The sequence below is a fragment of the Cydia strobilella genome, chromosome 10 (genome assembly GCF_947568885.1).
Source record: "Cydia strobilella chromosome 10, ilCydStro3.1, whole genome shotgun sequence".
Classification (NCBI taxonomy): Eukaryota; Metazoa; Arthropoda; class Insecta; order Lepidoptera; family Tortricidae; genus Cydia; species Cydia strobilella.
In genome coordinates, this window is record NC_086050.1 from 16,152,939 (window position 1) to 16,179,562 (window position 26,624).

The window sequence follows — 26,624 nt, forward strand, 5'->3', positions numbered from 1 at the left end:
ATACAGGGATATGATTGAGAAAGTCCAAAAAAATTCTCTCGGTACCTCTACAAGAGGCTATATGGCCGTTACCCTGTTCTCTATCCCTCGTTGTTCGTCACATCAGGTATGGTCGGATTGGAAACGCTGGAGTTTCGGAGGAAAATGCTTCTCGCGATCCACTATGTCTTGCTTTTCCGGGGCAAAGTGGATAATCCTTGTGTGCTCTCGAGCATACGGCTGTTCGTCCCCAACGACTATGTGCGCGCGGGCGCTCGACACCGGCACGCGCTTTTCGCAGTCCCCGTGACGCGCACGCAGTACGCGCGCCGAGCGCCCACGTCGAGAGCCCTCGAACTTCTAAACGGTTTAGTTGGCTCGGTCCAGGATGCTGACCTTTTTAATGACAAGTTGTGTCTTTTGTGCTCAAAAATATTTCAATGTTTTTGTCACACGTCCCTAGACTGAGGCGGTTGGGAGATATGCCCGAATGTTGTTTTATTATGTTTAATTATGTTATTTATGATGAATTGTTTGTTTTGTTGTGTTTTACTCGTCTTGTGTTGTGTATGAAATGTTTTTTCCCATGTCATGGGCCATGGCGTTTGGCCTCCGCTGTGAGCCAGACATGTTTTTGTAAATAAATTAATAATAAAAAATAATTAGTATGGATTATTTATCTATGTGCCAATAGTTGCCTGGAAATAAAGATTTTCATATTTTTATTTTTAATCAACTGTTTGGCTGTTTCCATGGTTTCCACCAATATTACTAGCAACACATAAAATGTCATTTTAGTCTACGGAATAAAAAAATAAACTAGTGTTATTGTATGTGCAAAGTTTCATTACAATCCAACACGTAGTTTTAAAATGAGAGCGGAACTACGTTTGTATGGGAAGGTGCAAATCGGCCGAGCTTGCCGGGGACTCACTCATTTTCTAATAAAAGTAGTACAGAATTACAGGTTACTCACAAGTAGGTTAAATCAGAGACACTGAGGAACGGACTGTCACCGAGGAACGATAAGTCCCCTGCGATGTGATTAATTTTATTTATTTAGCTTGATTGTTACAGACTACTGTGTGGTGTAAAATATTTTTATGAAACAAAACAACAGGCCAAATAAGTGTATAATCATAGAAAAAAACTATCAACATTTACATTTATTGGACGGAAGAACGTACATTATTATTTATTAAAGCTCAGGATGGAAGAACATTATAACCATTACTTACAATAAACACAGTGCGACATAAAATAGTATAAATTAAATAAACCGGAACTAAAAAAAAATCCATACTAAATTGTAAATTGTTCTTGCATTTTACGTCAAAAATGTGACAGTTTCATAGGAAGTGGCGCCCTCAATAATTTTCTACAATTTCTTGCAGGACTATATATTTAACCTATTGTCTAACAACTAAATAAACATTTTCTATTTTTCTCCTTCGTGTTAATATTGATAAAAAAAGTTTCACGTCGTCAAATTCACTAAATGCGATTTATCCGAACTCTAAGGGCCATAATTTTACTATTTTTTTTATCCAAAACAATCTTAAAATACAATTTACATTTGGAAACAGCGAGCGAAAACCGCGTACGGTTTATCTGCCGCCATTGTCGCTCGTTTACATTCCGGTTAGGTATCTGTCTAAACTTAATATTAAGGAAATAATGGTAAGTTAAATAATGTAAGATATTCTAAACTGGCAACACCGATCAAAAGGTTATTCAACTCTAAGCAAGCATCAAACGCATTGAGTTTGCCAGTTTACACTTGTAAAATTGTAATTTTTTGTCCATAAGGCTAACGCTGCTTAAGGTGCGGTCAATGCCTCAAAAAAAAACACTTACTTAAATCTATATCTACTAAAATTATACTGCATGAGTTGAAATTTTGTCATGGAAATGCCAAGGGTGTTAACTTGCTACTTTAGTCACAACACACAAATAGGGGGTATTTCTGCAATGTTCTGCCACCAGAGTGCAGCACTAGCCTTTTCAGTAAATCATAGAGTAACTTATACAAACTGTGCCTTTAACAGTTTTTTGACAAGTTTTCAAAAATAATAAAATATGACATGCATTAAGGCACATTAAGGCGGTTTGTTTACAGAGGATCTACCGGGAAACGCGAATACGAAATGCAGGAGTGACAAAGATGTTAGATAATTTACGAAATTTCGATATTCTAGTTTCACGATAGACCCTCAGCTTGTGGTAGTGGCACAATACGCAGTTTCGCGTAATATTCCCTATTATAAAAGTGTTTATTCTAAGCTTCATGCTTGCCCATTCTAGAGGTATTCTAATATATCTTTTCTGTTCAAGAAAGTGAAGAGCAACAAATACACACAATTCTAATACAGCTCAAAACTACGTACAGACTACGTATAAGTAAGTTACATCTAGAAATTAAGAACCTGCGTCGTTATTGTTCGAAAACAGAAGATATAATGCTATAGGTATGTTACCTTCAGCGTAAAATTTCGGCGGATACACAATGTCTAAAGACCACGTTAAGTTTTCATTCCAACTATACCAAGTACTACGTCAATCATGCTCCTGTGGAATCATAGACACATACATAGACGAGCTATACGCGTGCGCCCGTGAGGGACAGAGCATGCGCAATGATACAATATGATTGGTCGAGTAGATTTGTAGCCCACCATAAACCATACTAAATTTACGGTGGGGAAAAAAAAAGTGAGACTGTGACAAGGACAAACAATAACAGCGCTTTCTCTGCTACTCCTACAAGATACATAAGACTATCCCGTTCGGTCATTTCCCCCCACCCCTCATGACCGATCCAGTTATACTAGATTCATGTGTGGAATATGTATTGTCATTGTCACTGCCAAAGTTAGCAAAGTTAGCGTTGTCGGAGTAGATTTAACGTGATATTGAAAATGTTCTTCTTCTTCTTCTTTTTCTAGGGGCTATGTAAGGCTCCAGAGCCTATGTATCACTGCGACCATCTCTGATCTATTGTGATCGCCACCTACTACAACTCTCGATCCAAACCTGCAACTTCAAACAGCTGCAGGATCTTTTTGGTTTCGAGAGATTTTAACTCCTCCGGGCGCAATATATGTCCACCCAGGATCAAGTCACGAGTGCGCATTAGGCAGGGGCACTCTGTGAGGATGTGTAGGGGCGTCTCCTCTGCCTCCATACAGAGTCTGCACCGCCCCATGTCACGTTTCCCCATAGTGTGCATGCGCTTATTTAGGCCGCAGTGCCCGGTAAGCACCCTGACCAAGTTGCGCATTGAAAATGTTACAAAGTTATTCTAAATAGGAGAGTAAATATGATATTTCGGTGAGATCCTGCGGCACGGACTCGTGGTAGCAGACGTAAAGCTCGCGTGGCTCGGGCTCACTGAATATACGCCTGAAAAAACAAAATTATGAAAAACTAAACTTATTCAAGTGTATTCAGATCTAGCGAATGTGCCGTGAGTAACCCCCTAGAGTAGGTAGCTTATTTTTTATCCAATCTGCTTCTTATCGATTTCCCATACAAACTCCCCCCCCCCCCCTTTTTCATCCCCTTAAAGGATAACTTCTGGGATAAAAAACTAACCTATGTCCTTCCCAGGGGCTCAAACTATCTCTATGCCAAATTTCAACTAAATCGGTTCAGCGGTTTAAGGGTCTCCGGCAAGCTCGGTTCTCCATACAAACGTAATTCCGCTCTCATTTTAAAACGACTTGCTAAATTATTCTGAAACTTTGTACTTACAATAGGATAAAGTATATCTATGTCTGTAATTAGTTTATGTAGCTTCAGATACCATAGTTAAAAAAAAAACAGAGAAAAAGTTTTTCATACAAAAACTTGTTTTTGCTCCAGTTCGTTTGTTTTATAAACTGGAGCTATATAAACTAATTACAGACCTAGATATACCTCATGTCATTGTATGTGCAAAGTTTCATTACAATCCAACACGTAGTTTTAAAATGTGAGTGGAACTACGTTGCCAGGGACTCTTTAAGCGTGAAGAGGTAACAGACAGACAGACACAATTGACTTTTTTTTTATTGAACAATAGTTTGTATAAGTATATATATTGTGAGGCTTATGAAACTGTTAGTTTAAGCGTTTCAGTTATAAAATTAGTTTAATAGGTTAAGTGTATCAAAACTGAGCGCATCTCGCCATCAAACGTAACAGTTTGGCGAGAATATAAATTTCAATTTCTTTATTTTTCAATTTAGGCATTAACATAATGCACCTATGAAAGTCGAAAAAGTACAGTTGTACAAAATTCAAATGTTTAGTAAGTAAGTTGTAAATTTGAATATACAAATAAATAAATAAACTTTAAGCGAGAGGTAACAGGCAGACAGACACATCGCATCTATAATATTAGTATGGATAGTATGGATTTACCCGACAACCCAGAAGTGAAATGGGTCGTTCTTAATCCCGCACCGGGACAGCGTGGCGGGCGGAGCGCGGAACAACATGGCGTACTCCTTCACCGCCACCAACACCTTGTTGGGGTTCGGAGGCGTGTAGTTTCTTTTGAAGCTGTAAAATAAGGTTTTTGTATGTTAAAAAAATCGGCCAAATGCGAGTCGGACTCGCGCACGAAGGGTAGTAGTAGTAGTAGTAGTAATCACTTTATGAATGAATGAATGAATGAATGAATGTTTATTTGTATCAAACAAGCGTATATATACAGGTGTTTCATTTTTATTGTACACAACACAGGTTTACAAAAATAAATTATAGTAATGGAAGTACAAAGGCGAACTTATCCCTATAAGGGATCTCTTCCAGCTAACCTTCGAGTAGATGAGTGGAAAACTATAGCCAGGTCAGATAGACAAACTTACAGGATGTACAAATTAATATTTAAAAAAAGAAATAACACTAAAGATTAAAATACATAAAATACATACTAGCATACATACATACATACAATACTAAATATATATTATAATATATAATATAAGGGTCCCGTGCCATTACGCAAAAAAAAACCAAAAAAATCACGTTTGTTGTATGGGAGCCCGATTCAAGATACAGCCTGGTGACAGACGGACAGACAGACAGCGGATTCTTAGTAATATGGCCCCGTTACCCTTTGGGTACGTTACCCTTTGGGTATGTTACCCTTTGGGTACGGAACCCTAAAAATCACGTTTGTTGTATGGGAGCCCCACTTAAATATTTTATTCTGTTTTTAGTGTTTGCTGTTATAGCGGCAACAGAAATACATCATCTGTGAAAATTTCAACTGTCTACGGTTCAAGATCAAGAGATACAGCCTGGTGACAAACGGACAGACGGACGGACAACGGAGTCTTAGTAATAGGGTCCCGTTTTTATCCTTTGGGTACGGAACCCTAAAAACTGAAGTTGAGAATTAGATTACGTATACCGTATCCTATTGTAAGTACCTATACAAAGTTTCAGAGCAAACTAGCTACTCGTTTTAAAATGAGAGCTTTACTACGTTTGTATCAAAGATAGATATAATATAACTCCGAAATAGATGGATACACTATACAGTCTAAGGAAAAAACGTGCCTCGAAAATCACGAAATTTGATTCTCGATCAGATGACGCCACTAGCTTTGGCCTACTCTCGTATAGAGGGCGTTGACGGTTTCGTTTGTTATTTATAATTTTAACGCATATCAGTGAAAGAACATGGGTCAAAATCATGTAAAAATAATTCATGCAAATAAAAAAATCATTTATCCATATTTAAATACATTTTAACGTATTTTTATAAATCTTCATTTTTAGTTTTAAAGTACGTCGATAGATGGCAGTGAATTTACAGTGGTTACAAAATTTACCGAGCTTGGACCCTTAAGGTGAGGTCATCATCATATATTTAAGAGTAAGTCTCTTGTGGGTGGAGCAATTTCCATGTTTCGCGGTCCTCTGCCTTCTCCTTGACAGCCTGATACGACACGACGTTGAGTTTTTCCTTTAGGTGAGGTAAGGTATGTTAAATGACTTACCGCACACAATGTTGCAACAGCTCATGTATGCGTTTACTGGCAGCCCGAAAAGTCCGTATAATGTGTGTGTACAGCGCATTGTTCGCTTGCACCTCTATACTGTTCACTGGTGCTATTAGGATGCCCTTCGCGGATTCTAACTGTAGGAAGTGGAATAGCACGTTTTCGTCGCCCGCCGTTATTCTGAAAATAAAGTTATAACTTGAAGATCGAAATGTAATATTAAGAGATCCTTACCAGTTAAGCTTATACAGTAGAAAACACCGGACAAGTGCGAGTCGGAATCGCCCACCGAGGGTTCCGTACGGACAGACAGACAATTACAACTACAACAACGGCTCAACAATTAAAGTCCGTGACTGTACCTTACGATTATTAGCAATAGCAATACACTTTTTTGTCACGTAAAATAACTAGTAAAGAAGTTATTTCACAGCGACTTTTTATGTAGCAGTAAAAATAAATAGTCAATTTATTGTTAATACAGTACTCATGTCCTTCAATCACAGAAGAGATTATAATAATGAATGATAAAAAACTAACTTACTTACCTATGAACAGTGACATGATCAATTTCACTGAGCAAGGATTTCCTAATGTCAGACGCATCAATACTGCCGCTAGCTCTGCTGCCCTCCTGAAAACCAAATAATCACCTTGTACCTACTACTGTTTTTTTTTATATTTACTGCGACAATAAATGATTTATTTATTTATTTTTATTTAATCAATTGTTTACGTTTAATACTATTTACTCTTCAATAGCTTCTAAGATCACACAATTTTTCACCTTATCTTATCCCGGTGTATCGAAAGCCACGTCACCGAAGTGTCAAAACTGAAATTGAACTTTATGCACATGCACATAGGTCTATGTTGCTCTGTGGTCTGTGACGGATTAATCAGTCTTTGGCGTTGGACCTGCGGTGCCGATATATCCGTCATTGGCGTCCAAAAGGTTAAAAAGAACTTGTGCGCCTGGACCCCACGGCCCCTGCAGTTTTTCGACACCAAATGCCACAATGTATCTTGTACAGTCGAGGGCATAAATATATATACATTCCCAAAATATGTGTACGCTCTTACACCTTAGACAATAAAGTTGTGTTCACATATTTTTGAGCCATTTGTCCGGATCGATATTTTCGCCTTCGACTGTACCTATTCGTTTTTATTTTTTACATTTGTTCTGTTTGTCCTTCCTAGACTGTATCATGTACGGTAGTTTGTATAAATACTGTCTATTATAAATTTCACGGTGTATTAATTCGCTGTAATGCTGTGTAAATTTTTTGTATCAATAAAAAAAATGAAAATGTGTATGTGTGTGTGTGTGTGTGTGTGTGTGTGTGTGTGTGTGTGTGTGTGTGTGTGTGTGTGTGTGTGTGTGTGTGTGTGTGTGTGTGGTATGTGTTATGGTTTAAATCAATAAATGAGTATGTATACCTGTCTGTCCCAATCAGAATCAGAGCCCGAGGAATCCCGTCGATTCCTTTCTCGGTCGGCTCTTCGCCCTTGTATGCGCTCTTCGCTCTTTTCACTGAAACAAAATAGAACAGGGTTCCGTAATTAGAATGGCAATAACTATTAAATTAAAAATTTGAAAAACCCCCTAAGCTAGGAGGATATAACCAAACGGAGCCGCCATGTCTGTAATTTGCTGTACAAAAGTCTGCCAATTTTTGCGGGGGAGGGGAACGTCAAATGTATACGTATAGTCAAAATAGCCATGTCAGATAAACGTCAGTCCATAAATTGTGTATGACCATTGGTCGATTATTTTCGACAGAGGGGAAAGCCTGTTAATGGTTACTCCGTTTGGTTATATCCTCCTAGCCCCTAAGCTATATGCTAATAAAACAACTATTATATGCCCAACAAATCCATTTTATGCCAAAAATGCTCTACATCATTTTGGAAAAGAGCTCAAATAGCTGGATCGATTTCTATCAACCATAGCTAAAACCCACCGCAAGGAAACTCGCTTTCACGTAAAAAAACCGCATCGAAATCGGTCCATCCGTTGGAGAATGGAGAGCTACGATGCCGTCTGACATCCAGAAGTTTTCCGTTGTACCACTGGGAGTACAGACTGTGATGGCTGCCATAGCTGACAGAGTCGCTGGAGACGTTTATCTGTTCGGTTGAGTTGTGGCGACGACAGTCCTTTGGACTAGTATATTACCTATTGCTCTTCAAACTGTTGGAGTCCTCAGAATAACTGACGCTCAAGTTGCTGGCATGGCGTTTCCCGTTGTACTACTAGGAGTACAGACTGTGATGGCTGCCTTAGCTGACGGAGTCGCTGGAGACGTTTATCTGCTCGGTGGAGATGCGGCGATTACGATCTTTTGGACTAGTATATTACCTATTACTCTTCAAACTGTTGGAGTCCTCAGAATAACTAACGTCCAAGTTGCTGGCATGGCGTTTCCCGTTGTACCACTGGGAGTGCAGACTGTGATGGCTGCCATAGTTGACGGAGTCGCTGGAGACGTTTATCTGCTCAGTGGAGTTGTGGCGACTACGATCTTTTGGACTAGTATATTACCTATTGCTCTTCAAACTGTTGGAGTCCTCAGAATAACTGACGTCCAAGTTGCTGGCATGGCGTTTCCCGTTGTACCACTGGGAGTGCAGACTGTGATGGCTGCCATAGTTGACGGAGTCGCTGGAGACGTTTATCTGCTCGGTGGAGTTGTGACGACGACGGTCTTTTGGGAGCTTGAGAGTTGAGGGTTTTAGAGTGCCGTCGGATTTTTGATCTGAAATTAAAACAGTGGTTTACTATACTATAGGTAAAATCAATTATGTCCAACTTGTAGTCAAAAGTATATGAGCAGGTGTGTTCAAAAAGATCTACGCACGCTCTAACTTATCGATATGTGACGATTAAGGTACCAGGTTGTCGCTTACCATAAGGACGAAATTTGTCTGTGTCTTTATACGAATAACCTGTCAGAGCGTACTTATGGCAAGCGACAATGTGGTACCTTTTACTTGAGAACGACACATATAGTTGTGTTAAAGTGATTTTAACACCTTGCGTGCTTAGCTACGCGATGCCTATTGCCTGTAGAATGAATAGAATGATAGTTTATGAGGATAAGCGTTATTATACTTACTTATCTTCTTCCCCTGCTTGGTTAAGCGCTCCGGTGAGCATTCTAGTTGCGGCTGTGTATTGGACCGTAGCCACGTAGAGAGGTACTTGTCCAGCCCTACATCGTATAGGAGTTCTATACAGCTCTCGCACTCTTCTACGTAGAATGGAGATGGCGGGGTGATGCCTATTGCCTGATGAACAACAGTATGATAATTATGAAATATATGTCGTTGTGCATAACTTTAGTTTGCTAAACGATATTCTAATTTTACCATAAGCGGGTAACAAACATTTTTTTTATATCAATTCACTTATAATAGTAGGCCAGATTTGCTCAATGGGGCCTTTTTAGGTGCATGTATCTTATGATATACCTACTATTTATCACGCCAAGTAGGTACCCTGCATCTTTTATAAAAAATCTTGGTTTTAAAATAGTCGACAAGGGACTTTTAAAATGTTAATATCTACTTCAGGTATGAAATAAACCTATGAAAACGGATTATATCGCGTATATTGAATTTATACTACATCCCAGAGTCACCCGTTGACCACGAACGCTGTAAAGGGTTCGAAACGTCGGGATGTATTATAAATTCAATATACGTGATATAATCCGTTTTCATAGTTTTATTTCATGAGTAAGTATCGCGGTAACCGAAGACAATATTGTCTACTTCAGATACTTAACGTAACATTTTAGAAACAACTTAGAGAAGGTATATGAGTAGGACGTTAAATAACTTACATCTTCTGTACATCCTCCAGCCTCCATCAGCGTGGCCAGAATGAAGTGTCCCTTTCCGGCCACTAGTAGAAACCAGCGCCCATCTGGAATTCTAATACATATCGCCATTAAAGTTGCCATTACAAAAAAAGTAACGCAAGGCACAATTCCATTCCGTATGTTTTCGATATTACTAAAGATTTAATTTAAAGTAATACTCATTTGAAGATGAATAGCATTAATAAGGAGGAAAATACGATAAATTGGTGATTTGCTTTACTCTTGTAGTGGACCCATTATCATTACTTACATATACAAAAAGGAAACGGCAAAGTAAACAGCCTGGCCAGGCCCTTGGGTCAAAAAGTTTGAAGACTCCTGAGATAGCAGATTACAAAAACTTAATTAAGCATACCTATATTCATTGCTATCATTCTTGTTCTGCTTCCTATGTTCATGTATATAAACCTCCTTCCAAATTACAAGTTTTTCCAATTCCTTTTCCGCGCTCAATTTCAAAATACCGTTGAGTTTCAAGAATGCGTTGATTTCGAACAACTCTTCGTCTTGTACGTGAGAACTTAGTAGGTGTCCAGAGTAATATAAACATGTTCCGATCACGGTGTACAGCCTTTGAAAGTTTTCAATGTCGTCAGTCTGAAAAAAATATATCTGTATAAATATGTCAACGAATATATCAGAAACTTAAATATTAAAAACTAAAATATTACTTATTTCAGCGTTAAAGACGTGCTAAGCAAGCAAGCGTGCTGTAGGTCACTACCCTAACTTAAGTACCCACGTAAAAACGCTATACTAGCTGTATAGAAAAGTGGATACTGAGTTATGTTAGGGCACGGACTGTACGGAATAATAAGAGTAATAAAGTACCATTCGTGAACCTTATTTCAACGACATAAGGACTGTCAATGCTCAGTTCAGTGTGTAGCATTTCGCCGCTATACTTACTCAACCTCGTATCTGCAACACTCATTTAATGACAAAAACACACAATTTGGAGCTCTTCAAGGCAAGAGTTAATAGGTATCTCATAGGTAAGCGTGCTCCACCGTAGACCACATCATCACTTACCATCAGGTGGGATCGTGGTCAAACGCCTGCCTATTCATCATAAAAAAAAAAAAAAAAAAAAACCACCCGTATTCCGAATGAAAGAAAAGCGACATTTCCATCAAATGATTGTTGCAGATATGAGGTTGAGTAAGTATAGTAACGATTTTATACGTACCCATTCTCTGTAATCTGCCGCCTGTAGCTCCGTCATAGCGTCATCCACTTGTATCCTTACTTCTAAAGGCAGCGTTATACAATGCGCTGCCAAAACATCTTCCAAATACAACCCGTTACTCTTATCTGTATCTTTATCCATATTACTAAACAACAAACTAATAAATATGCGAGAAAATAAGCTATCCAGCTTATCAACATTATTAGGTTTAGTAAAACAAGTTTTTAAAGACCCGTAAAGAAATTCCAAAGTCCTTGTTATATGAATGATTACTCGCTTAGCAGCGAATAAGTCAACTTCTTTATTCGGAAATGCAACTAGTAATAAATCACTATAATGTGACATGTAGGCAATATTTATTAAAGTATTATTATGTAATACTGTTGAAGTTATAGGCTGGCTTGTACCTAATGACTTTGGAGCTAAATGATTTAAAGTTACATATGCTCCTCTGGTATTATAAAGAAAGTTTTGATTAAATGGTCTCGGGTAGCAATATAGTACTCCTTTGTCGTCATTGCTATGGTATTCAATGTCATTACAGCATATGTACAAGACTGAACAGTTAGAGTCTTTCAGTAATTGTGTTAGAGAATTATCCGGAGCTTGCTTTGTTGTAAGGAGCTTTTCTATATCAAATAAGGCCTCTTCGGCTGCTTGGAACTGAAGTTTTGGATTATCATAATCATCAGCAACAACTTGAAGTACACTGTTTATATTGTATGAATTAACATCAATATTATTTATTTTCTGCAAGTAATATCCTTTTTTTACTCTCTGAGAATAGATAGCCCGGGCTTCGGGAAGAAAATCAGCCACTATGAGATTCTTTCCATTTGAGTTTTCTAGACTGATGCCAAACATTTTTTCTATTTGACAATTTTTTTCGCTGTTGAACATCATGTTTTTGCTGACCTGGAAGCAGAAAAGTAAAAATATATCCCTAACTCGATTACACTAGCGCCTATTTGGTTTAAGGGGGGAAGGGGGGGGCTAGTCTTGCCAGCCGACGTCTTCAAGAAATTCTATCAAATGTTTAGATGTTATTAACCTCTTGTCTATGTATGACAAGAACCCTGACCGAATTTTTAGTCATCTTTTAGCATTTTTTTTTCTGGTCCATACAGCTCAACTCAGGTTTGAACCCGCGAGTTTCGGCTTCCAAGCTGGAGGTTGTAGAATTACAGTACATATTATTCACCATTCATAAGTGCTTGTTGCTAGGCCTACATGAATCAAGTATATTTGAACTTGAACTTACTGTGCAAATTGACACTTGTGAAATTTTCAAACTGAAAACTAGGAATCTTATATTTATGAATGGAGAATAGAATTTTTTTGTTTCAAAAATGAAAGTTTCATTAATATCATATAAAATTTTTGAGAACTTTTCGTACTTTTTTGAAACTTTCTGCAACTTTCATTATGTGGGATCAATCTCCAGCTCTTTTCCAATTTCATGAAAAAGTTGGCTTTTTTCAAAATACATACCTGTATAACAATTTTGTTATCCTCAAGAGATGTTTTCTTGAGAATACCAGAAAGTGCCCCAGCTCCCTGGTCATCCGCTTTCTTTCGGCCAAACACATCCAGCTGTTTCGATTTATGACTTTTTAGAACTCTGAATATTCTGCCTGAAATTATATGAACTGAAATAAGTAATCTAATTTGCTGAAGATTGGCATCCAACCATCAATTATACTTATTACTGTATACAGGAATCCTCAATTGGCTATGTGCATGACTACACCGCTTCATAGCCATAAGTTATTTGGCATTGTAAGGCAAAAATGACTATAGATAGATGTCACCGAGTGACAAAACCCCATCATATAAAAATAAAATGATAAAAATAAAAAGGCAAACATCATTAAGTATGTTCATAGTTGGATTTATAATTATGTTCATGTAATACCCTGAAATTTCACATTTTTGATATAGCACACACTAGAATAAAGATTTTATAAATTTTTATTCACCTTTAGTTGACCGTCTTGTAGATGTTCTCTTAAAATTATTTCTTCTTTTGAATGCCTCACAGTTTTCCAAAAGCGGGGCCTTAGAATCGTCCACATCATTGCAGGCTTCAACTTTAATGTACACAAGCTCTCCATCTTCGCCAACATCCGAATCCCATTCAGGAACAGAACTTTAATTAAATACAATACATTTCAATATTTTATAGCTAGTAGGGCTCATTTAGGCGTTGTGACAACTTGCATGCAAGTTTAATTACATTGCGGCATTTGATCAGTCGGCTGAATTAAACCTTAACCTAAGTCCACAATGTAAATACCATATTTACCGAAATATCATATTTACTCTCCTATTTAGAATAACTTTGTAACATTTTCAATGCGCAACTTGGTCAGGGTGCTTACCGGGCACTGCGGCCTAAATAAGCACATGCACACTATGGGGAAACGTGACATGGGGCGGTGCAGACTCTGTATGGAGGCAGAGGAGACGCCCCTACACATCCTCACAGAGTGCCCCTGCCTAATGCGCACTCGTGACTTGATCCTGGGTGGACATATATTGCGCCCGGAGGAGTTAAAGTCTCACGAAACCAAAAAGATCCTGCAGCTGTTTGAAGTTGCAGGTTTGGATCGAGAGTTGTAGTAGGTGGCGATCACAATAGATCAGAGATGGTCGCAGTGATACATAGGCTCTGGAGCCTTACATAGCCCCTAGAAAAGAAGAAGAAGAAGAAGAAGTCCACAATGTAGTAGTAATCGCATGCGAGTATGTGCGTCATCTAATTCCGTCTGTTCACTGAAGTGAGCCCTATTAAACTTTAGGGTTCCGTACCCAAAGGGTAAAAACGGGATCCTATTACTAAGACTCCGCTGTCCGTCTGTCTGTCACCAGGCTGTATCTCATGAACGGTGTCAGCTAGACAGTTCAAATTTTCACAGACGATGTATTTCTGTTGCCCCTATAACAACAAATACTTAAAAGTACGGAACCCTCGGTGGGCGAGTCCGACTCGCACTTGGCCGGTTTTTTTAATTTTATGCATAGCTCAATGATTTAAAGGTAGTGGTTGTAGGAATACCTGTCGGAATCAGAATATTTGGAATCATCTGAAGAAGTCCAGTCGTTATCCGAATCGCACGGGCTATCGTAATTTAATTTTGTCTTATAGTTATTCATTTTACCAAAATACTAATTTATTGTCTACGTTTGTAATTAGAAAACAAATAATAGGCGTGGTATTGAAATGATCATGGTTTGTAAATACATAACTAAACTTTGCAATTAATTAAAGCTACTAATAATATTTAATAGTTATAAAGTTTCGCAAAGTAATTAAGAATAAACCGAATTCCAAACAAAATTGCCATTTTTGACAGCAGTACAGCACGGCACTGACATTTATCGGCTTGGGCTCCTCTACTGTTCAAGTCACTGGTAAAAACGATAGACCTAGATTGAAATGTATCAAAGAAGATTATTTGATTGGCAACATCTAGCAGTGTTGCCATCTCAAAAAAATCGATCGAAACCGCAAAAATTCAAAAGTACAAAATGTAAAAACAATTTGATTAACGATTAAACACCGGCCATCTGCAACCACTTTTCAAGCAAATGAATGTTTAATGAGGTCAACGCGTTGGTACATTGGAAGTCACCACTTCCACGATCCATAATGACGACACCAAACACCAATAGATCTTCTACCGATACCCACGACAGTAACTTTTATAGCATAAGCGAAGCAAACGACAATGAAGACATGGAGTTAATTGCAGAGCCCTCTAGCTTTGTGAAAGATGGCTGTGTGAAGTGCAAAACTTCCAATGTACCCGTTTGCCATATAAAATTGGTAAGTTAAATAAGCAGTGGGTAGTAGCTATTTCATTCCTCCTCCGGCACACGGTGCAATGATGTCCGAAATGTCATTTGGAAAGCGTGCGCGGAGCCAAAGTCAACAGACCAGAGTATGCAGAGCTCTGCTGATGTCACCAGCTGGTGGAACGCAGATAGAATCCACCATGTGGTATAGTCTGCGGAAAGACGAATCGTGGAATATAAGGGGACCAATACATATATTCCATGATTAAGTCCCGTCGTTGTAAATAATAATGAGTAAAAATCGTGAAAGTTTAAATCAGTGTTATATATTCCATGACTTCTCTTTCCGCACCTAGACTCTAAGATCTGGCTTGGTCCCTTTTCTTTTGTATGTTTCATATTTTAGTTTAAATTGATTCTGTCGACTAAAGACGCTTGAGTTATATTTTCACAATGCTATCCGAAATAATTTTACTTTTTAGAAACAACTAGAGAATCTCAAGAACAGCACTAAAAAGCTTTTATGCTTATTGGAAGATGTGCAGGCAAAAACTCATTCCACGGCGCTGGTTCCTGATGATCCGCCGAAAATGGCCGACGTTTTAAGACCTATGGCCATTTGGGATATTGAAAATGTGGATATGATGGTATCTTATAAACCTAAGCAATTTCTTATCGATGATATTAATTTGAATAGCATCGTATTGAAAAAATAAACCGGACAAGTGCGAGTCGGACTCGCCCACCGAGGGTTCCGTACTTTTTAGGATTTGTTGTTATAGCGGCAACAGAAATACATCATCTGCGAAAATTTCAACAGTAGCTATCACGGTTCATGAGATACAGCCTGGTGACAGACAGATGGAAAGTGGAGTCTTAGTAATAGTGTCTCGTTTTTACCCTTTGGGTACGGATATGGAACCCTAAAAAACACTAATAAAAGGAGTTGTAGTATGCGATGATGAGACAAGGACATTCTGGTGCAAAATGCCAACGGCTCAACACAAACAAGACATTCTGTTCATATTATTCTTTTAACAGTACCTAAGTCTACATAATAAAAAAAACATTTCTGAAAACTGTACCTACAATTCATATTTTCAGGACCGGTCAGTGACTGATATAATCGGTGCCGCAGCCATGAAAAGATTGGAAAAGCAGACTGTAGAATTGAACTCTATTATTATTAGAGTAAGGCCTCATTTCTTTCTTTCCAAATGTGCACCCATGGTTACTGTTACCGTCTATGGAAATTAGTCCACGGAACACTAGCTGAAAATCAATAAATGTAACATAGTATTGTTGCCAGTTTTAAATTGTATACTGTAATATTCCTTATCACAGAAGGGTCCTCATGCTTCAAGTGCAATATGAACGTTTCCATCTAAAATTCTGATAAATTATTGCAGGAGAAGCATAAGGACACTTCTCTGATGGAAAGCCACGTATACACATACTGTGGGGACAATAGCTTATACCCTCTTGTACTAATCTAGAGGAGGTTTGCGCCCAGCAGTATAATATGGGGCATTTTCTATGAAAAGGGACCTTATTGTCGATGGTGCTTACACCGCACAGCGTCGCGCGGCATTGTATTTATATCGGAGCATCGTTAATAATGGCGTAAGCACCATCGACAAGAATGTCCCTTTTTATAGAAAATACCACATATAAATACTTAATACGACCATGACGTACAGTTGGCCATTGGCTTATTGCAATTATTTGGCTGATTAATTACACTATTTTTTTCGATCTTTAGGACAAAGATGACGATTGTTCAGTATACAAAAGACTGATCAGAAAGTGCCACTGCCTGAACCAGCAAGAATACAACGACTTTATTATCCATTTTAACGAAGAGACGAAATTTGGCACTAACACAATTGGAGAAATCATAAAAAACATGTATATTCTTAAACGGTTTTTATACATGGGCAGCAAATATACTAAAAATTCTTTGCTGTTTTTGAACCAGGTATAATTAATTAATTATTACTAATTATTGGATTTATTTCTCGTATTTAATATGTATCATTGTGTAACTTATGAGAGTTATGAGCATGTAGCAACTTCGTGGAAGTATTTTTACGGAGATTTTAATAACATGTTGAACATGAAAATAAAATGATGGTATGGCGATATTATGTAAAATGTAGAATATATTATATTTTCAAACTAATTCCAGCACGGAAATAAATTCATGTGACAATTACTCATGTATCACACGCCCACTTTTACATTATGATTAATATGTTGATTGAACTTGGTTGTTAAGGCGTAGAACATCAAGTACAATATATTGACGTTCTTAATTTTCAGGGCCTAGAAGAAGGCACTTATGCGGAAAAGTCGGAGATCATACAAGCATGCGCTTTCGCTGATGTCTGCTGTATATTCGATACACACACCATTGTGACTGTGTGCATTTCTTGGCCGTGTAAGAACCCCAGTTTGATAGGAGCAGATACGCAGGTCAGTACCGTTGACAATTAACAATTCACTTAATATATAATATATTATACATCTGACAAATATGCGTGATAACACACACAAACAAATGCCCCTACCGGGATTCGAACCCGGGTCCTTCTGCTTCGTAAGTTCGTAGGCAGGGTCACTAGCGACTAAGCTAGGAGGCCGTATAAAAATATACCTTCCATTCTTTGTTTTCTCAGGAGATGACAGCAAAATTCCTATACAATCTCTCAAGACTCGAAGAAGGCCGACGATACTTAAATTTCAATGCAAAAATAACGTGTGAGATCAAGAAGCTTCTAAAGAAAAAACAAGATAAAATAAGCTGTGACACCGTAGAAATGCTAAATTCGGTTTTAAATACATGCCAGCCGCAGGTTCAGCATAATGGAATGAGTCTAACTTACCACTGTCGGCCAATGCAAGAAGGTAAACTGCCAAAACCATCTGTAGCTCAACCAGTGGAATTATTTAAGTTTGCAACCATTACCCAAACATCAATAGAATATCGAGACGTATCTACATATAAAAGATCAAAAATAATACCAGAATATACAGACTGAATAACTTTTTTAATCTTGGACCCTATTTAGGTAGGTATTGCTTTCAAGCAGGGTGCCCATAGACTTATTGTTGAAAGTCGTCGATAAGTTTATGAGAACCTGGTAGAATGTATTACAGGAATTTTGAATCAGTTTCTAAGTTTCCTTTATTTTAGGTATCGGAAACAAGACACTGAATGCACTGATAGCCTATCGACAGCATATGACTTTAAACGAATTGTTTTTGCACTTGGACATTCTTCAAAATCTATCTGGAAATGAAGAAACGAAAAAGCAACTCACGCCACACTTGCCATCAATGTTGAGCTTGTTCAGAAATATGCTCCTAGAGCTTAATAGCAGTGACATAAATATAATAATTACAAATATTATGACTAATATAGTGGGCGACAGTGTTGCGAAAAATGTAAAGGAAAGTCCAAACGCCATATTAGGCGAAACAATCACATCATGCATAGCAACTGAGGTATTAAATGCTTTTTTTTTCTAAGGCACATTAGGTAACATAACAAACCCTTCATTGGAAAAAGTGTCCTTACATTACAGAACAATACATGGTAATTATGTCCACGGAAATAAGGCCAAGAAATTAAAAAAAAAATAACACTGTTAAATACTAATTTCAGCCAATTCAGAAGAAAAACAAGACAATCCAAGTGCCTCTGTGTTCCCTTTATTAAGGGAACCACAAAAACCAGAGAAAGACTCATCATCACTCAAATCATGTACCCGCCGTCGCATACATTCAGAAAAAAGGTAGGTATAGTTAATAAACTACCATTACTAATTTCAGCCAATTCAGAAGAAAAACAAGACAATCCAAGTGCCTCTGAATAAAGGGAACCACAAAAACCAGAGAAAGACTCATCATCACTCAAATCATGTACCCGCCGTCGCATACATTCAGAAAAAAGGTAGGTATAGTTAATAAACTACCATTACTACCAAAAAGTAAGGGTCAGTAATTTTCTGTACTCTATCCCATCACAACTACGTGCTATGAACAACGTCCCGGTAAACAAAACCGGAGTTATAATATGATGCACTAGTCGCGTCTTTCAGGAATAAAAAAAAGAAAAATCTTCTAGCAAATCGTTTAAGTCACACTGTCATTAAGAGGCCGGTGTCGATTTTAGTCGCAAAAATGTAAAATTGATAGATTTAGTCGGTGAAATTGTACACCGTTTGTTACCTAATTGAAATAACAAGTACTGGTTTCTATTAGCACGTCTTCTTATCTTACCTTTTATCAGATCAATTTTTTGAAAACAGACTCACTAAATTAGTAATGTTGGCTTTTTTGATGGACGTTTAGGTAAACGCGCGTAAAGCACTGATTTTGTCGCTCTTATTTGTAAATTTCGTAAAGTTTGGACGGCTAAACATGGTAATTTTGTATTACACATATCCTGTACTTGACGTTTATCAGACTACATTTTTATTATTATGACTTTGAAGTAGTGTAAATGAAAGTTAGACGAAATCAATTTTCTCCAGAAATTACTTCAAAACAAGTGACAATTTCTCTGAAAAACGACTTAATTTCAACAAAATTTTGATACTTAAACAATCTACTACATTTGCTGAAACTATTCTTATACATCAATTTGTATAATTTACCACCATAAATTTTTGATGAATTTTTAAAAACTACCCCTTCTTTTCATATATTACCGGTGACGCACGCTCGCGACCTGATTATTAAAAGGCAAGATGAGAAGACGTGCTAATAGAAACCAATACTTGTTATTTAAATATTACGTAACAAAACGTGTATAATTTCAACGACTAAATCTATCAATTTAAAAAATTTCTCCAAAATCGACTACGGCCCCTTAAGTTATTACAAATATAACGTGCCAAAAACTATTTAGTAACAATTAACTATTCTATACCTAAAACACGAAGGCTATATAATATCGTCCACGGATATTGCACTTTAGAACTAGCACATTTACATTTGCTTTTTCTTCCAGTAATACAAAAATCAGAAAACCAAGAAATCAATAAAACGAGAAAACCAAACACGCCAAAAAGCGTTATTAGACCAAAAACCGCTCCAGCTTTAAACGCCGACAAAGCTAAGAATTTGGCGTCAATTATTAAACCAAACGTTAATGTTTTCCAGGGAGAAAACAATAAAACTTCTGTATACACGGCTTTTATCAACAGGTCAAGAAAATTCATGGGTCTTTCGTGGGGAGGTAAACTCATTTAGAACACGTATTTTTGAAACACTTTGACTACGCTGATTTATGAAAATCCCTTTGAAAAAAGTATTCATATAAAAGCAACCCACGATTATTCACTTACAACACGACTATTCTTGAGCATTGGAAAAGTTTTTCATGTCCGTTTGTAATTTAAAAAAAGTATTTCCTTCTTTTTCAGATAACAGCAATGTTATAGTGGTACCCATGGATGAAAAAAGTGATTAATAAATTGTCTATAATTTCATAAAATTACAAAATATTTATACATTTTCTACCTCTATTTACCATAACTAGAGGAAATCACATACATAATAACATATCACCTTATTTTCAGTGTTATTATCACTAGTTATAAAATAAATAGTCTATAATAAAATCAATAAAAATTGTATACAATCATTATGTGCAAATGCTGTGAAATTGTTTTGAATCCTTATAAAATTACACAATGCACCAAATGCTTATTTAGGGCTGGCAACCACAGACAACATAAAAAACTACTGTTTATATTTTCTGTGCTGGCAATACATCCGGGGGTTTTTTAGAGACAAGCAATCTAAAGTTGTTAGTCCTTTTTACAGCACAGTATTCTTAAATAAAATGTAAACTCGCATCTTGTTATTAGGCTGCGGACTGGACGCACGGCGAGCGGCAAATCAAGGCCATTCATAGTATTCATACATTGCGCTCAAACAAATGTATGAACAATTTGCCGCTCGCCGCGTGCCGCTGCCGCTTGTGTCCAGTTCGTTTTAATGGTAGAAGAGCCGGCAGTAAAGTTTCGAACCAACGTGATACCGCGATGAGATGCACAATGGTTTCCCATAAAACTGATGCTAAGTCCGAATTTGATAGTCTGCCACGGCGGAACTAGCCGAAAGTACAAAAAAAATAGCCACTTCCGGTGCGAAAAAGGGGGGGTCATTTAACCCATCTGATACTACAATAAAAGCTATGGCATCAGTTAGAAATTTACTGGTAGATACAGAAAAGCGAAATCTGCCAGTATGATTCCTGCCGGAAGTGCTTGGCATACGCTCTCAAAGGTGACCATCGGGACCCCTAAATTAACCCATCTGATACCAGCATGAAACCAATTCCAGTCGGTAGATATGAACCTTCTCTTCAGGAATATATAAGTCTGCCAGGGCGCTTTCAGCCGAAACACCTTGACATACGAGATTATGTGAGCAACATCCGTGGAACCCGTATTTTGGAATTGTACAGATTACAGACATTTTAATTATTGCAGGCTTATGATTTATTACCTAATGCTTATATTTGTATATTTTTATGCCATTAATAACATATATTTCAAATTTATTAATATACACAATATAATTTGGGCATTAATTTAATACCTGCTTACGGCTTTGTACTTCTTTGTTTGCCTTATAAAGGTGCTAACAAATTAGCTACCGATATCTTTACAGTTGATAGTACTCGGCTCCTGAAGTATATGTAAGTATGAAACATTATAGGTTTTATGATATTATTTTGAGAAAATAGGAAAACAAATTTGCTTTGTAAAAAAACTCTGTTAATGAGATAATTAAATGAGACCTCATTGAACAGATTCTAAAACCTCTTTTAAATATAAAACTTAACTGGCCACTTCACGCTGATAAATCAAATGACACGTTGACAATGACATTTAAGACAAACAAGCAGTTAAATACATGATGATTATTTTTTAGATAGAATTATAGTTTATTTATTTTGTTCGGTAAATAAAATAAAAATTATGAGAAACTTTCTTAATTTCTATTAAAAGTTAATTGTTCTAGTGTAAAGTACCAACCATCTCGTAAAATTTCTGTAGCTAATTTGTTAGCACCTTATATATAAATAATACAATAATTTCAAATTACAATATCCTTTATTTACCAAAATGAACAAAATTATTATTATTACATACTTATTGTAAACCGGTGTAAAAAGACAGGATTTTCAACGTCAAGGACGATTTTTACCAATAATCCAAATATGAACATTTTAAATCATTTTTAGGGTTCCGTACCCAAAGGGTAAAAACGGGACCCTATTACTAAGACTCCAATAGATTATATTCTGTTTTTTATTCCGTAATCCGTAGACTAAAATGACATTTCATGTGGTACTAAGAAATGTCATGTCTTACATATGAAACGTCATTTTAGTCTACGGAATAAAAAAACAGACCTTAGTTATCTCAATTTGTAGTGTTATAAAACAACACCCTGAATGTTAAACTAAGTCAGTTTTGCGTCAACGTCAAGAAATGTAGGGGAGAGGTGGGCATGACGGGATACTTAATGTTTCAAGTCCAATAAAACTGAAAATGCTATTTTTTTAAAGTTTTTGTTATTTTTATTTTTATCTTTGGTAATCAGTCTTTCATAATCAACACTTACTAGGAACTCTCTAGTTAGATAATAAAATTAAAAATAAATTAAAATGGCCAAAAGTGCCTTCTCTCCATCTTGCCCCCCAAGTATGGTAAGATGGGGAACCCCTACGGGACAAGATAAGAATGATTCATATAAATATTATATTTAGGGCCTAAACAAAACTTAAATTTTTGGCTTTTGGGTCCATCGTCTGATAACTTCTCACGAACTGTTTTACTTTTATTTCTTAAGTCGTCTGAGAGACAGAAAATGTGTTTACAGCTAACATGTACCCCATCTTCCCTTGTTAATTTTATTGTTTGTTGGGTTAATTTTATTGTTTGTAAAAATTGACATGTAAAAGTGCCCCTGTGGCCTATTTGCTGAATAAATGTTTGATGTTGATGTTGATGTTGAAGAATAAATAAATTCAAATCCGCAATTCTTCATCAGTTTATCACTTTAAAACTACGGCCGTCAAGATGTACCCCATCTTGCCCCATGTGCCTAATGAAATTCGAAAGTTTTTTGTAAAATAAACCGTACTTGAAACCAAACAAGTCCTTAGCTGTTGGCGTGATTGCTGGGCCATAGGAATAAATTAACAGTATATATGTGCTGGTGATAATAAGGAAACAAACGCAAACCAAATAAAACACAAAAACCGGCCAAGTGCGAGTCGGACTCGCGCACGTAAGGTTCCGTACCATAATACCATTACGCAAAAAATGGCAAAAAAGTCACGTTTGTTGTATGGGAACCCCACTTAAATATTTATTTTATTATGTTTTTAGAATCATTTATTCATCAATTGTGCATTACAGGTAATGAATACAGGTGTTATAAACAATTAGTTATAGTTTGTTATAACGGCAACAGAAATACATCATCTGTGAAAATTTCATCTGTCTAGCTATCACGGTTGATGAGATACAGCCTGGTGACAGACGGACAGACAGACAGACAGACAGAAAGCGGAGTCTTAGTTATAGGGTCCCGTTTTTACCCTTTGGGTACGGAACCCTAAAAATAACAAGGAATATGACAAAAACAGTTTTTTTGCAAATAAATAATTAACGACACCATTTGTCTAGCCGGTCACTGTGCGAACTGATTGCTATGATGGCGACGCATCGTCATGCGTTAACGGGATTCTGATGGTTGGTCAGTCGTTTCGCCATATAAAGCCGCTACCCCGTCTTACTCGTCTTGCCCCTCTCTCCCCTACATAAGATAGTGATTAGATACACCAAATAGGTGAAAAAACGCCTCAAGCGTAAAAGAAACCACCAAAAATCATTTTATGTCGCATTACAAGCCTGATTTAGCTATGAATACTAATACCCCCTTATTCGTTAAACTTTACGAGCCTGAATTAGTTAAATTATGTTTTATCCTTTTCTTACAAATACATAAGTCAAAATGACAGACAAAGACAAACGATTCATATAGACTGATTCAATGACTATTAATCATATTAATCACATTATTTAATTTATTTTAACTTAATTTATTATAAATATGTGTTATTAATAACGTAATAATATACAAATATAAGCATAGAGTAATAAATTAATAAGCCTGCAGTATTTGAAATGTCCGTAATATGTACAATTCCAAAATACGGGTTATACGGGTACCACGGATGTTGCGCCACATAATCTCGTATGTCAAGGTGTTTCGGCTGAAAGCGCCCTGGCAGACTTATATATTCCTGAAGAGAAGGTTCATATCTACCGACTGGAATTGGTTTCATGCTGGTATCAGATGGGTTAATTTAGGGGTCCTGATGGTCACCTTTGAGAGCGTATGCCAAGCACTTCCGGCAGGAATCATACTGGCAGATTTCGCTTTTCTGTATCTACCAGTAAATTTCTAACTGATGCCATAGCTTTTATTGTAGTATCAGATGGGTTAAATGACCCCCCCTTTTTCGCACCGGAAGTGGCTATTTTTTTTGTACTTTCGGCTAGTTCCGCCGTGGCAGACTATCAAATTCGGACTTAGCATCAGTTTTATGGGAAACCATTGTGCATCTCATCGCGGTATCACGTTGGTTCGAAACTTTACTGCCGGCTCTCCAACCATAAGGTTCAATATGGCTTGTTACAAAAACACTATATGCCAAACAGCTAGAATGGAATGAGATGAAACAATAGGAATGTTATTAAAATGCGGAATATTGCGGAAGCAGAACAGCTACAGATATAGCATAGATATTGCACTAATATTTTAAGAATGTTAACATTTTATGGGGCAAAGGGTCTCAATCTTTTGTAACCCTGAATTTCTAATATCCAACCTGGATTGTATAATGGAAATTACCCTTGTACAGTCAGCATCAAATACAAAGTGATGGTCAAAGTGGCCAAATACATTGAGACACTTCCTTATTACTATGGTAAGGTAACATTGGTAGCTTCCACCGTCACTATCTATTTGATGAGACTGTACTAGCTTGCAGTCACCTTCAAGCTTCGCTATCTATTGATAAATATTACAACTAAGATAAGAGTAAAATAGGAAGGAAAAAGAAAGCGCCCACTACCATTTCAGGTATGTGGATAGGACAGAAAAAAATAGAAGGGTCCTCATAAGATCACACTATGCTTAGTATGCTGACATATAACTATGTGACACTTTTTAAGCGTCTTATTATTGACTTGTTTTTGCTGCATGGTGATTGATCAGATCATAGATATACACTAATGTATGTTATCAGGGGAGGAGTTGGTTATAATATTTGTGTGCTTAGAGCTTTCTTTAGATTTCTATTTCAGCACTTACCATCAGGTGAGATTGCGGTCAAATGCTTGCCTTTTTGTAATAAAAAAAAAAGTTGCAAACATAAAATAATACAAAGGCACCTCAACGGTAAGATTCCTTTGCCATAAAGCTATGCCACAATTTAACTTTCAGCTTTGGCATAACAAAGTTGAGATCTACCCAGAATAAATTCTAAACAACTAAATTGCAAACTTGATCAAAAACTTAAAATAAATAATCTAAAAACAATCAGTCAATATACCTGCTGTCAAAATCATTGTTATACCTAGAATGTGTGTCGTCAATGCATCTAAGTGATCTCTTGTTCTGTGGAGGTGGGTTACTCGGCTTGAAGAACATAGCTAACAGTAAATAAAATCCTCCAACAATTTTGCTCAAAAAATTTAAAAAACCCAAAAATGCTGGAGTTGAATTTTTAACCAAAATTGACAATTCTCTCAACAAAGCTAAAATAAAATTGCCAAGGAAGTTGATAAATGCAGTGCTCCCAGTAAAAACTGCAATAACAAGTGCAAATATGAAAGTAAAGAATTCTTTTACATTGGTTATAGATAAAGCACTTTTTAAATTAGCTTTTATCTCGTGAACAGTGTCACTAAGAGCCTCAATAGGCTTTTCAACTTTGCCTTCACTTTTTTCCTTACTCTTGCTTGTACCTCCAGACCCTCCAGTCAGTATAGGCTCCAATTCAAGAAATGCATCTGATATGTGCCGCAGACACTTTACACTCACTATAATTTCTTCATCCCTGAATTTAAGGCTCTTTACTTGAAACCAAAACGCCCCGAAGGGTTGGTTGTCTATTTCGGTCCAGATGCATACGCCAGATGTGTAACCAAGTGGTTCAGAGTCAGTGATGCCTATCCATTGGATGTTTGGACAAACAATATGGAGACTGTTTTGCACTTCAAGCAAATCTCTCTTCAAGTCAACCTCAGCCGGACTAACAACAACAACATCTCTGTAGCCAATGCGTTGATTAATTAGCCGCCTTTCTATGTAGCGACCCAAGAAAATTCGAGATTTCAGCAAGTCCTTTGCGAGATTTTTCTTCTTCACAACATTTATGTCGCCGTGATCGTGGCTCTCTTGCGATGAATCGAACTGCGCGCTTCTAATAGGACTCATCTTTCTATTAAACATAAACAATACAAACTGGTAATTTGGCTATCTTGATTCTTAAAGAAACAATAATGAATGCACTGGCCACTGACTGGTGCAATGACATTCTTGGACATTCTGACATTGATAAAGACAAAATGTGACGTTGGTCGTTCACGTTTAAGAAGTAAATAAACCGAAGTGTGCTATTTAAGCCATATTTAAAAGCGTTGCCCGAGTAATTGTTTTTTTATTTTATTA

The 26,624-nt window shown here is 37.0% G+C and overlaps 3 protein-coding genes across 3 annotated transcripts; 1 reads left to right on the plus strand and 2 right to left on the minus strand.

Moving 5' to 3' along the window:
• Positions 1-1,169: 1,169 nt before the first annotated feature.
• Positions 1,170-14,334, minus strand: LOC134745039 (protein inturned). Its single transcript, XM_063679011.1, has 13 exons — positions 14,113-14,334; positions 13,034-13,203; positions 12,546-12,688; positions 11,055-11,969; positions 10,221-10,462; positions 9,827-9,917; positions 9,098-9,269; positions 8,524-8,737; positions 7,419-7,512; positions 6,524-6,609; positions 5,973-6,155; positions 4,384-4,524; positions 1,170-3,381 (listed from the first exon to the last, which is right to left on the minus strand). The coding sequence occupies exons 1-13, from the start codon at positions 14,208-14,210 to the stop codon at positions 3,276-3,278; spliced, it is 2,655 nt and encodes an 884-aa protein (XP_063535081.1). The 5' UTR covers positions 14,211-14,334; the 3' UTR covers positions 1,170-3,275.
• Positions 14,335-14,706: 372 nt separating this feature from the next.
• On the plus strand, positions 14,707-20,331 carry LOC134744898 (uncharacterized). Its single transcript, XM_063678846.1, has 10 exons — positions 14,707-14,883; positions 15,335-15,499; positions 15,957-16,043; positions 16,615-16,830; positions 17,175-17,327; positions 17,531-17,759; positions 18,049-18,359; positions 18,687-18,807; positions 19,870-20,097; positions 20,285-20,331. Exons 1-10 carry the CDS (start codon positions 14,707-14,709, stop codon positions 20,329-20,331), a joined length of 1,734 nt encoding a protein of 577 aa, XP_063534916.1.
• Positions 20,328-26,423, minus strand: LOC134745040 (uncharacterized). The gene has a single exon (XM_063679012.1). It carries the CDS (start codon positions 26,403-26,405, stop codon positions 25,491-25,493), a length of 915 nt encoding a protein of 304 aa, XP_063535082.1. The 5' UTR covers positions 26,406-26,423; the 3' UTR covers positions 20,328-25,490.
• Positions 26,424-26,624: the final 201 nt, after the last annotated feature.

Coding starts and splice junctions, on each gene's coding strand:
- LOC134745039 (XM_063679011.1), bottom strand. CDS start 14,210: ATGAATAACTATAAGACAAAATTAAATTACGATAGCCCGTGCGATTCG. Junction 7,513..8,523: donor AACAGTTTGAAGAGCAATAG/GTAATATACTAG, acceptor ATTTTGTTTCAG/TGAAAAGAGCGAAGAGCGCA. Junction 6,610..7,418: donor ATTCTGATTGGGACAGACAG/GTATACATACTC, acceptor TTTGGTTTTCAG/GAGGGCAGCAGAGCTAGCGG.
- LOC134744898 (XM_063678846.1), top strand. CDS start 14,707: ATGACGACACCAAACACCAATAGATCTTCTACCGATACCCACGACAGT. Junction 18,360..18,686: donor CATCATGCATAGCAACTGAG/GTATTAAATGCT, acceptor TACTAATTTCAG/CCAATTCAGAAGAAAAACAA. Junction 18,808..19,869: donor CGCATACATTCAGAAAAAAG/GTAGGTATAGTT, acceptor TTTTTCTTCCAG/TAATACAAAAATCAGAAAAC.
- LOC134745040 (XM_063679012.1), bottom strand. CDS start 26,405: ATGTTTAATAGAAAGATGAGTCCTATTAGAAGCGCGCAGTTCGATTCA.